Source organism: Falco biarmicus, chromosome 1, assembly GCF_023638135.1.
Source record: "Falco biarmicus isolate bFalBia1 chromosome 1, bFalBia1.pri, whole genome shotgun sequence".
NCBI lineage: Eukaryota > Metazoa > Chordata > Aves > Falconiformes > Falconidae > Falco > Falco biarmicus.
This window is the reverse complement of record NC_079288.1, coordinates 48,658,091-48,670,346: the sequence shown is the minus strand read 5'-3', so window position 1 is coordinate 48,670,346 and position 12,256 is coordinate 48,658,091. Positions and strand designations below refer to the sequence as shown.

At 42.3% G+C, this 12,256-nt stretch overlaps 1 protein-coding gene across 1 annotated transcript; it reads right to left on the bottom strand.

Annotated features, from left to right (window-relative positions):
- Positions 1-1,620: 1,620 nt before the first annotated feature.
- Positions 1,621-11,189, bottom strand: CTSO (cathepsin O). The gene is made up of 8 exons (XM_056334948.1): positions 10,928-11,189; positions 9,791-9,896; positions 8,513-8,646; positions 7,155-7,322; positions 5,516-5,637; positions 4,134-4,297; positions 3,589-3,681; positions 1,621-1,949 (listed from the first exon to the last, which is right to left on the bottom strand). The coding sequence occupies exons 1-8, from the start codon at positions 11,117-11,119 to the stop codon at positions 1,915-1,917; spliced, it is 1,014 nt and encodes a 337-aa protein (XP_056190923.1). The 5' UTR covers positions 11,120-11,189; the 3' UTR covers positions 1,621-1,914.
- Positions 11,190-12,256: the final 1,067 nt, after the last annotated feature.

The window sequence follows — 12,256 nt, the reverse complement described above, 5'->3', positions numbered from 1 at the left end:
TCTTTTGTTAAGTTGTCTTCTAACGCAAGCATGAAGTTCAAACAACAGTTTCATGGGCATTTTAAGTTTTTTTTTATTCAAAATATCATTGAAATAAGGGTAAAATTGATATAAAGCGAGACAAATTTGTCTATACAATATTGATAAAGTTGTCTTCTTATTAGATTGACTTTTGTCTTTTTAAATGTTTCCCTTGGAAGGGACATATGCTGTAGGCCTTAACTTCTGGTGAGTTGTTCTGTATCTTAGCACTTTAGGTACTTACACCTGGGGTAGTACCACCTCAAAACCACTGGTGGGACATCTGTGTTTGATACTACTTTAATAACGTTGTCCTTAGCAATGCCTATTAGGAATGTTGGCTATTGTTTTCCAGTTATGGAAGTGCACTATTTGCTGTTTGTAGACTGTTAAGGGAAGGCCATTCTACAGGAGACAGCAAAACTACAGAAGACTTCCTCTTTTGTTAATCCGCAGTAAATGCAGTAAGTAGCAGAACCTGAAGTAGTGAGACCATTGCACTTGGTCTAAGTTTCATTTAAAATATTAACACTTAGAAGCAGGAGGACTAAAATGGCAATACTTACAATAGACAGTTATGACCATTCATTGCATTTGTCATAAAAAAAGATTATAACACAACAATCTGTTAACATGGTAGAGCTAATTTAGTGCAAAAATTGCAGAACTGTTTCAATACGTATCCTAGCAATGTTTCCTAAAAGAGTCAGGTAAAGCATTCCAGGTGAAAGATTCAGAGCATTTTAGAATTACGTTTGGTTGTGAATTTCAGTTATATTTGCCTGCAACAGCAGTTTTACAAGTCAGCAAAGCTGGCACCCTTTTTCGATTCTCAGCAAGTCCCACCTATTAATTCAATTAATGTAGAGAAATTTAACCCTGACTCAGTTTGGAATATTCTGTAATTGCTGACTTTGTAAAGGTGGCAAATATATATTAACAAACTGCACCCTGACACTTTTTCTGTAATAAGGGAGGTTTTTAATTTCTGCTTCGCAACTGGCTTCACTGTTAGCCGTGAAGTAGAGAAGGCAGAAGGTACAGAACTGGTACAGCTCTCAGAGCGCGGAAAAGCTGATTTGCAAACACATACATCCTGCCAGAAGACACAACATTAAATCACTAGAACTGCCTCCATTTGCCTAAATACAGTTACTTCTTACTTTTCTACCCATCTAACAAATGAATGCAGAAGACACTGACATTCCAGGCACCTTCCAAAACATGCTCTGAAAAGCTCTTAAGTTACATTTACCTAATAAAGGTCTAAAGACTAAAATTGAAGGACCGCAGCACTTCAGAGACACTGGCTGCTCAGGAAACATTTGACTAGGTGTTTCCCTCCTCTATTCTTCTAACTTCAGAGAAAAAGTAAGATTTAACAAAAAGGAGGCTGTGTCTGTCAGAGGTGCTAGAAAAGCCAAGTATCAAAGAATAACAGGAAGTATTTTCTTCCTACTGTCCAATAAAAGCAGACCTAATCATGATCCTTCTTATATTCAAAGCATTTCAATTATACACTGTCATTCTATTGATTATTGGATCCAAATTCCTTATCATCTGTCATCACTTCTTTTCTTGTCACATTTATTTTATGGAGTAGTATTCAACACCTGGATGGAGTTCACACTCACAGTTTCAGTCCACCTTTGTAACTTCTTTTTGCATACTCTGCAGTTGATTCTGAGTCTTCTTATTCCATGAGAGATTTGACGTGCAACACACATTCCAAATAAAAATACTTCAAAAAACTCCAGCCAGCCCATCCCTGTATTGCCTAAAAGCAGGAATTGCCTTTACAGCAATTCCTTATCTCAGAAAATGTTGTTTTGAAGTAAATCTTCATATGCAGTGTGTGTCCAAACCATTATTGTGGTCTTTGGCCATTAAGTGTCAAACAAATACTGATGAAACTGTATCTGCTATACCTACAAATGAAATAATAATAATAATAAAAATTAATAAATACTGGAAGTGGAAACTTGCCAGAAATAAGTTTCCAGAATTCATATAATGCCATCTATGCCATGACAGTCGGTGAACTGCTGGGGGCAGGCAGGGGAGGCAGGGAATCAGCTGCAGTCCTTTTATTTCTCCCTTGCCTGACTGTTTATAGCTGAGATCAACTCTCCTCCTCCCTCTGCTTTCATGTTCAAAACTTTACATCCTTTCTGAGGACTCAGCATTGGTCCAATCTCAGCACTGAAAAGCCCTCTAAACTTTGATATCCTCTTCCTTTCTAATCACATGCATTAGCAATGTACAGACAATATGAAGCTATGCAGCTTTGAAAGCTCACCAAGAGACTAGAGATCACAAATCCTATTACACGACACATTTTTGTACATATATACAAACACAGAACGAACTAGGCTTTTATTCATGCTCAGTTCTTTTTGTACTGTACTCTTTCCAGCACTGAAAGCCAAGTCTGACAACAGCCTGGGAAGGTATCAAAGGGTGATGGCTCTTACACCCTCCAAAGTGGTGTCACAGCACCTATAAACCAGAAGACATAATCTATGGGGTAAAAAGAGAAACTACTGGCCTTTGCAGGATGTTCTTGCATGGCATGCTACAGAAAATGTGCAAAAGCCTGCTTTTTGAAAGATGAGATATTGAAAATAACACATCTGTTCTTCCTGACCACCTCTACAATTGAGTTGCTTTAATTAGCACTACTTCTAAACTTCTCTTTGCAAATACTGCATTTATACAACAACAGTCAGAACAAAAGTTTCAGCAACATGGAAAAGCTATGATGGGATACATTGTCCTGATCTTTACCGAGTGCAGACAAATGCAGTATTATCTATTCTTATTTGCAGATGGCTTACATCATCTTAACACCTTTTACAATGACTGAGAGCTACTTTGAAACCTACGCGGAAGGAAAAGCCAACAGAAGACCTCCAGTGTTAATCTAACAGACAAAAATTCAATGGACACACACCACACTAACTGGTAGTCCAATCCCAGCAATTTGGCTCAGCAATCTTTGCCGGTAAACAGGAGCTTCACCTGCCTTACCTCCATATCCAGCAATTTAGAAGACACTGGGTATTAAACACTACATAACCCCCTCAAACACCAAGAAGAATCTCATGCAAATGGTAAAGAGGGCAGGTGGAAGTAGCACTAAAAGTTATACCTCTGCCCTGCAAGAAAAGCCACAAGCAGGGTACACGATTCCCAAGCAGAGGCAGATCCACTTTCCAGATCGGTTTGTTTTACCTGTACTGAGGATAGCAACAGCACTAACCTCCAACCATGATACGTGACCATGCGCTTTACAATGCGATCACCTCTATATGGTAAGGTACAATAGCGCTTTATTGGTTGTGCCGTATCCAGCTTTATCTTTGCATAGTGTTTTTCAAGCATTCAAATATATGGCTTGGTTGAACCGGCAACCACTTTATTTACTGGACTCATCTAACCTCTTTTAAAACACAGCAATCCCTTGTATTTCCTCTCTCAGGATCCCACTAGATCACTTTAAGTACATGAAGAAACATATCCCAGCATGTGGCCTTTATCACTTGAAATATTTTTTGTCAGACTTACCACAGATATTGCCGCCTATCTTAACATGAACATAGCCATCTATTCCCCATGTAGGCCCCCAAGAGTTCTGTACAATCCAGTAAGGGATGCTACCTGGAAGAGACATTTTCATCAATGAGCGACCACCCAAGATCTGGGAAGCGTAAAAAACATCTAACAGCGTTAATTACTATTTTAATATCTCATCATTTCTGACAGTTTGACGATATAGTACAGTGAAACCTACTGTTGTGCACACAGAGGACAGAGCTAATATTCCAGAGTTGAACAGACTGGATATATCCTCTGCTAGTGTAAAGAAACACAGCCATGTTCTTGCCTTTACAAGAACATAAAGTCCCACAGAAGTGAAGGAGGCCAGACAAGAAGAGTTTTCCTCCTGCGATCAGGCTGCATTTCCAGAACCGATATGACACCAAACCAAACAGATTTTAACAGAACTCCCAGTCCTGGATTTTAATAATTTGCCCTACAGGAGGCAAGTTGCAAATAAGAGAAGAAAGACAAAAACCTACTGATTTGAAGTTCAGTTGATGGAAACGCACCTGTTCTGTCAAAACCAGTGATAAGAACAGCGTGATTTGCTCTTCCACTGGAGCAGTGATATTGTATGATCCCACCAAGATAATCCTGCCAGCTAACCGCATCTACTGTTACTGCCAAAGGGCCCCAGTTAACAAGCATCCTCATCATTTCTTCTTCTTGACCGCTGTGAAAGAAGTGATTGATAATGCCTAGTTACTTAACTTAGCACACTAAAGCAATCCGAGAGGTGGTAATCTAAAATGAAATAATTAAACTGTTTCCTCTTGAGTTCTACACACCACATAACATACATCAATAAATCCATATTTCATATAATACAATACAGTAACATAAATATAGGGCACAAAGACTATGGAAAAGGTGCAGATCCAAAGATATGATCCTATTGAAAAGCAGCAGGTTTCTGGGTAAAGTCAGCGGGCAATGGTGAGCACTACATACCTTTTATACATCACTCCTCTCAATTAAAAACAGCTTTGGACAAACCATTAGCCTGTATTATTACTTCCCACTCTTTTTTCAAACATGCAGAAGTACCTCTTATATCATACCTAATAATACACTAAAATAACGTATCTCAAACATTACAAAACATAAGACATTACCACTATGGGATATCTACCATTAGCATCCTCATATGGTTTTACTTATATAATATAATGGAACAGGAAATCTTTATCATGCATGATATGTGCAATAACTAAATTTGGCAAATACAGACTGGCAAAGCTGTAATTGTTTTTAGTTATTTATATCTGGCAGTAATTCAATTCCTAGTCAAAACTGTATTTCCTGTCTTTAAGTTCAGTATGCAGCTGTATTGTGCTAATAAAAATCAGAAACAAACTTTCTTGGTACAGAAACCTAAAAAGTTACCAGTTGTCTTTACAAAATTCAGTTGACAGCACTGTTTGTAAAGTTATGGACTGGAGGAGGATGCAGATGGGTATACAAATGAATGAATACTGAAATAACTGAATACTTCCTAACTTTTATCAACAAATTCCACTTACTATGGGTAGGATTTACCATTTCTGATACTTTAGCAGTGTAATGTTCACTTAGAATATATTAAAAATTGTATGTGACTCAACGTTCCAGTTTAAACATAGCCAATGTAAAAGACATAATCTGAAGACACAGACTTAAGCTTTCTAGTTCAAACAGGCTTAGTGATGACAGGGTTGAGCAGATTCATTGTGGCAAACCTTAACTCTCAAAAATGTTATGTGTTAATTCTTATCCAGTACACAGCTACACAACTGATGCAATCAACTTCATAACCTTTGGCCGGTCAATGCACTATTGGCTCTAGCTTATTTCACAGTTACTGAACGCAGAAGGAAAAGTACAGCAAATAAAAAGAATCAATAGCAGCTACCTGAAGTCATATGCAGCAAATCCCGTTATTGAAACTCCAAAATCTGAGTGACCAAAATAATGGCACAGTCCTGTCTGAGCTTTGAAAGTATATTCTGAATCTCTCACGAGTTTTACTTTTGTCTGCAAGAAGATAAATGAATGAGAATATAACACATTTGACTTTAACACTAAAAAGCTCAAAATACATTGAAAATTACCTCAGAACTCACTCAAAAGTCAGTGTGCTCTGGGCGAGATTCAAAATAAGAATGTTATGCTGGGAAATACGGTATTTGCTATCTTTAGTTTCCTTGTTTGTGGAGAAAGCTTCAGAAGGGATTCACAAGTCTTTAAAAAATGAATGAAATTTACAAGGTCTCTGGTTTAAACTAGCCTTATGAGCAATCTCATCAGTTTCAAGACACAGAGACTATGCATTCATTTAATGAATGACTATTCTTTCCCTTCAAATGACACCCACACACAAAATGACCCTCTCCTTGGGACAGTTCAAGACTACAAGTATCCCAAGAACAGTTATATAAAATACTGAAATTAAGTCAAATTCTGTTATTGGCATCAAATCCTCACACAGGTATACAACATATTATAACGGCTGCCACAGTTCCAAGTCCAGCTACAAAGCTATTGCATCAACATTTTATACTTTTCCTGTCTTCTGCAGTACAGTCTGTTTATGACAGTGTCTTCTCCAGTCCAACTCATTTGTAGTTCCTCTGTGGTCAAGCAAAAGAGAATTTTGCTTCAGATGAATCTAGATGGAATATCCTCAGTCTTTCTTGAAATGCAAATTAAACAAGTATCTAGACTGTTATTAGCCATAGTTATATGACCCTTCAGCATAATTACAGTTTCTTAAAAGAAAAAATAATTTCTTTTTTAAAACTTAAATAACTATGGAATTCTTTTAATATTCCTATACTCAAACTGTTGTCCTAGAGTGCTTTTTATTTTTAAAGATACTAAAATGTTTCTGCTGATGTATAGTAACGTACATTTTGCATTTTTCATGAATGAAATGTGTTAGCTACAACTAAAGTAGAAACTATGTCTGTGTTTTCATTGCTTTGGGTTGCAAGTGAAACAACGGTAAAAGCAGTGAATTTTATTCTGAGGTTCTCCACACTTGTGGCATGATTTTAGTGTTTGCAACAGGAACCACAAAAATTTGAAAGCAGAATTATCTTAACATCCCTCCTCTTCCCCGAATGCTGGTGGTTAAACTGGACACTTAAATCCACAAAACAACACACGGATAAATGACTCCTCCTACACTGGCACTGTATGTCTCAGTTCTGATTTAATTCAGTGGCAATACTGTAGGTTTCAAGGAACGTTACTTTCAACCCCTATGGGTTGATTTGTTATTCACAAAAAACATATATAGACCATAAAATTCCAATCAAATTTCAATTCTGCTTGAACCGCTTGACTCTAGGTTAAATAAATAAGCACACATACATACACAAACACATGCATATGTGTATATATATATACCTGCACACCCATACATTAAAAAAAAAAAAAAAATCTCATACAACCTTACACTGCACTTTCCCCCTCATTTTTTTCCCAGTAAACAGGAATGGTAACAGGAAAGCTAAGAAAGGGTTCGAGATTTATGAAAAGTTTCAAACCTGGTTCAGCCAACTCAAAGCACTAACAGTGGATCCCCCGCTGCAGCCATAATTATTGTATGAACAGTCAATAACCTGCTGTATGCTGAGTTCTTCCAGGTTATTTCCTTTAATTGCATAGGCAGACTCTATACTACCCACAACGCTGAAAGCCCAGCAGCCTCCACACTGGTACAAAGAGAAAGTAAACGGGTAAAAATAAAAGTCAGGTTTGTTTTTGAAGCCTCACGTAAAAAGGAAAAAAAAATAAAGTCGAAAGGGTCTTCTCTAATGCTCGTTTGCTACATTTTCCTTGAACCTTGTTTTTAAGGCAATAATACAGAAATTTAAGCAGCCATTTAATATGAACTGTTTCCCTCCCCCCCTGTACTTTCTGAAAGCTAGAATTGCATTATCGGTGTCTCATTTTAAGGATTCCTTCCAAATTAATTTTTGGCCTTTATGACAGGTCTGAAGATGCTTTTTGCTGTGAGATATCTATTTTCTTAAAGAAGGATTGGGTCTCAGGATTCAATAATTTTTAAACCGCATTAAACAGTAAGTTTTTGAAAAGGATGCACTTAAGGACAGTCTATAATGCTGCACAGTCTGAAGAATTCTTTAGAAATGTATTAGATGACAGTTTAAGAAACAGTAAACTGAAAATAAACATAAAACAAAATTCTTAGACAGTAACAGAATCTATACTGCAGTTCTAGGCTCTTTAAACTGCGGCACTTAAAATAGGAAGCTGAATTTATTCCTAGGTAAGGTCCAGGTCACACTATGTGAAGCACAGAAAGGAAACTCACTGGGTATTTATCAGCTTGTTTGTTTCTTACCAGTGACCATAGTCACTTTGGGATAAACTGTAATCCTGTGGGGTCTGGTTATCTTCCTATCATGAATGCCTCCCCCGAGGTGTTCAATGGTAAAGATGTAGGTGGTGACCAGCCACGGGCATTCAATCATGACAGAAAACAACAGCAAAGGATCTATACACATCCAGGTGAAACTGGGGGATGACGTCAGGTACTGAACTTAGCTCAGTCTCTTCAGGAAAAGACAAAATACACATTGAGCAAAATATTTGCAGATTTAGTTAACTAGATCAAAAAAACGTATTGCACACAGTTTATAACTGTGTAATTTCTAAATGCACAACAGTTACACCTCATGCGTTTAAGTCTAATCCCATTTTGCATAAAATGTGATGTGACTTTGCATATGTTCAGCGGGCCATGCTTGTGCCAGCTCTCCAACGAGTCTTGAGGCAGTGCTGGTCCCTTCCAAAACCCTCACTGTGCTCTGCAACTTACCTGCTGGAACTGCCTCTGAGCAGTGCTTGAGAATCACAAAAGGAAAACACCAGGACTTACTGTCCGCTGATTTCTCACTTCTGCAATGACTTTCTTATCCCTCCAGTCAAACTTCTTTGGCAAAGGTTTTTCCTCTCTCTTTGGCAATTTCACGTATCTGGGAAGTTTGCGAGGTATGCTTCTTAAGTAAATAGCTAAACAAAATACAAACATCTATAAATCTACTAAGAAAACCCCACAAACTACTGTTTTACTAGAAACCCAAGAGGAAACTTTGATCTGTGGTTACAATCATGAGATTACATCACATTCTCAAATACATCGAAAATTAATGTATTTCAAAATACTCATTGTACTCCAGAATGAATGTAAATATTCCTAGAGTTCTAGAAAGAACAGAAATATCTCAAGTAGGCAATGAATGTATGTACAAAGCATGAAGATTTACTAGCTGATCAATAACCATTCCATAAACCAAATCTTGTTTGAAATTTTTCTACAACGTTTTACTTACTGAAAAATATTACTTTATTTTAGTCAAGCAAAAAGAGAAAAATAAGAGAATAACGTATAGATTCCGAAAGACAAGCAAATTGCTAGTTTTTCACTAAAAAAAGCTGCTTAATTATTTAAAATTTAAAAAGGTGCAAAATCCCTCAATGAATAGAATTAAGAGCAGACTTGAACAGCAAGAAGGGAAGACTAGGAAAATTTACTTTGTAAAAAAAAAATTGTGTCATATTGCTCCTGAAAGTCATGGCTATCCTAGTACAGCCAGGGACCTTAAAGCATTGTTTGGATTGTAGCCAGTTTCGTCTTGGGGGTGTACTTGAGAACCTTGTGTATTTTCCAGTTTTAAAACTGTTGCAAATAAAGAAGGCTTTAAGATCCTGTGAGAAGGAATAAGGAGAAAGGAAGGAGAAGGAATAGTGTATGTATTAAATCGCATTCAGGCTCTGGGCAATTCAACATTGCAAGACCAGAGAAACACAGGATCAGACTCCTAGAATCATTTAGGTTGGAAAAGACCCTTAAGATCATCGAGTCCAACCATCTGATGTCCTTATACTGAGGTGCCCAAAACTACACACAGTATTTGAGGTGAGTGCAGTGCAGGGTGGGCCCATCCCTTCCTCGGCCGGCTAGCTGTGCTGGGCTTGGTGCACCCCAGGAAACGATTGTTGTATTCTTCCAAAGTACTTACAGTTTGGTGCCAGACATTGTAAACTAGCTTACTATCAGCACTGGGACAATCCATAAATGTGAAAGACACAAGGTTCTGGGAAAAAAAAAAAGAAAAATAAAAGAAAAGGCAATAGCAGCAGCCAGAAAATGTACCTTTGAACTCTTCAGGAAACAGGTGAGAAAACTGATTTATTCCATAGAAAGCAGTTGTATTATCTTTTGATGATGAATTCAGTAACCTAATTCTTTTAGCACTTTCCTGAAGGAAAAAGAAATATTAGCGGGCATTATTAACTTAGAAGTAGTGACAAAACCATAAGAGCAGAGAAAGAAGAGGTTTGCACCAGTAAACATGAACCTGGGTAACAAGACAGCTGCTCCCCTCAGATCCACCGTGGATTCCCAGCAAACCAATATAAATGCCATTAGACAGATTTCAACTTCAAGAAAGACACGGAATAAGCATTTAATGTTAAGGGCACAGACAGTAAAAAAATGGTATGAGACAGCCAAACCAGCCAAGCCAAGAAGAAATTGTGTCCAAGCCATCTGATGGCCTCTTCCAGCAGCACAACAAACCTTGTGGTTCAGAGAGACTTAAAAATCTCTTTGTGTGAGAGCTAACCCTGTATCGCTTCACCTCCTCATAAAGCAAAAGGGCAGTATAACGGCCTAGAGACATTTAAAAATTAACCTTTAAGTTATCAGGAATCCTAGATCTCTGGAAACCATGGGTTTGACCTACAAAAGCAAGACAATGGGACACCCCCACCCCCCTCTGCTGCAGACAAAGTTCGACACGAAGCCTAAAGACGCTTAACGCCACTTTTTTACGCAGACTTCACCGCAGCGCTGAGCGAGTGCGTGCGGGCAGCACCGCCTGGGCCGCCCCGAGGGGAAAGGGGGGCACTGCCGGGGGCGCGGCCGCCCCGATTCCCTGCGAAACGGCCCCAGCGGCCACCGCCGAGCGGCCGGAGCCGGGGGCGCGGAAGGGCTGGGCCCGCCTCCGGCTCCGCCACCGCCGCGGCCCCAGGCTGCCACCTGGCGCCGGCGCGGGGAAGGGGCGGGGGGCAGCGGCCACCCCCGGGCGGCGGTTCGGGGGAAGCCCAGCGGGCAGGGCCGAGGAAAACGAAACTGCAACGGACGCCGGAGCGGGTAGCGGCGCTCCGGGGCTGTGCCGTGCCGTGCCACCTTCCTCCGCCCGCCAGCCACCCGCTTAGCGGCGGCACCTCACACCCCTCCTCCTCCTCCGGCGGAGCCCGCAGTGTCCGTGCGGGCAAGGACACCTACCCGGAGGGCTGCCGCCGCTTCTTTCTCCCGGCCGCTTCCGTCCCACGGAGGGCGGCCCTGACTGCCGCCGCCCTCCTCCCCGGGCCGGGTGCCTGCCGGCGGCAGGAGGGCGCAGGTGCCGGCCCGCAACAGGCAGCAAAGAAGCGCCAACACCCTCAGGGGGCGGCGGGGGCCACCGCCGCTACCCGCCATGCCGCGCCGGGCAGCGAGAACCGCTCCCTGCCGGCTCCCCGGGCGGCGCCCCTCCCCTGACCGCCCTGTCATGGCGGGGTGGGGCCTCGGGGGCGCTTTCCCACCCGGCGCCTGTGGGCCGGGCTGCTGTCGTGGGGCAAAGGGGGCTGACGCCTCCTCTCCTCCCAGCCTGCGGCCAGAGGCAGCCCCCAGCCTCCCCCCGCAGCGGGTCTGGGGCAGGCGGGCGCGGGGGGCCGCGGCGCGAAATGGTGGCCGCCCGGCAGCCGCGCCTGTCGCGCCGCCTGCGAGGGCTGGGCGCGCTCCCGCCGGCGCTGGGGCCGGTGCTGCCCGCGGGCTCCCGCCGCCCGGCGGGCGGTGTGGCGCTGCGCGTGGCGCGGCGCGCGGGAAGCCGTGCTGCGGGCGGGGCGCGGGGAGGCGCGCGGGGCAGCGGATGAGGCGGGAAGCGGCGCCGGGCGTTAGCTCGTGGGTTAGAGGTTAACGGCAGGCCTTCACTGAGAGGGAAGCTGGTTGGTACCGGCAAACCGGGCAGCCAGCGGGAAGGGGAAGGCGCCCTGGCTGCTTTGGGGCGGCAGAAACGGAGCTTTAGCGAGGGGAGCATTGGTGGGGAGGGAAGGGCTACCCCGTGTTACACACCCAGTGCCCGCAGCCTCTGGTGCCCGGCGCGACTGGTTTGTGTTGCAGAAAAGATTTGAGGGAAACCTGTGTGGGCTTCGGGTGGCTCATGGTTTTCCTTACAGACCAGTCATCTGCAGGTACTCGAGCAAGCAGGTTAGTGCTTGGCGTTTAAAACTCCAGTGTCAGTTAACACAGTCCTTTTTGTTAATTTCCATCGCCAGTTAAGCAGAACGTTTCTTTAAACCCAGTCTGTGTTTGGGTTGTCTCCGTTGCTTTTCTCCTGACCATCCCGTTACCACAGCGCGGTGCCCTGCCCTGTGGTGCTGGTAGCAATCCTCGCAGCGCTGTGTTTGGAAAACACGAGGCTTCCCTTGTGCTGAAATTTTAAGTTACACTTGTGAAGTTTTTGTGCTGCCATTGCTGTGTTGTGTAACATCAAACTCGTGTTGGAGTATGGGCTTTGTAAAGGGTGAGGTGGAGGATTGTGCCAGTGTGTTCTTTTTGCAGCATTTTTATCCGATA

Coding starts and splice junctions, on each gene's coding strand:
- CTSO (XM_056334948.1), bottom strand. CDS start 11,119: ATGGCGGGTAGCGGCGGTGGCCCCCGCCGCCCCCTGAGGGTGTTGGCG. Junction 4,298..5,515: donor TTTGCTGCATATGACTTCAG/GTAGCTGCTATT, acceptor CTTCTTTCACAG/CGGTCAAGAAGAAGAAATGA. Junction 3,682..4,133: donor CACTGGTTTTGACAGAACAG/GTGCGTTTCCAT, acceptor TGTCTCTTCCAG/GTAGCATCCCTTACTGGATT.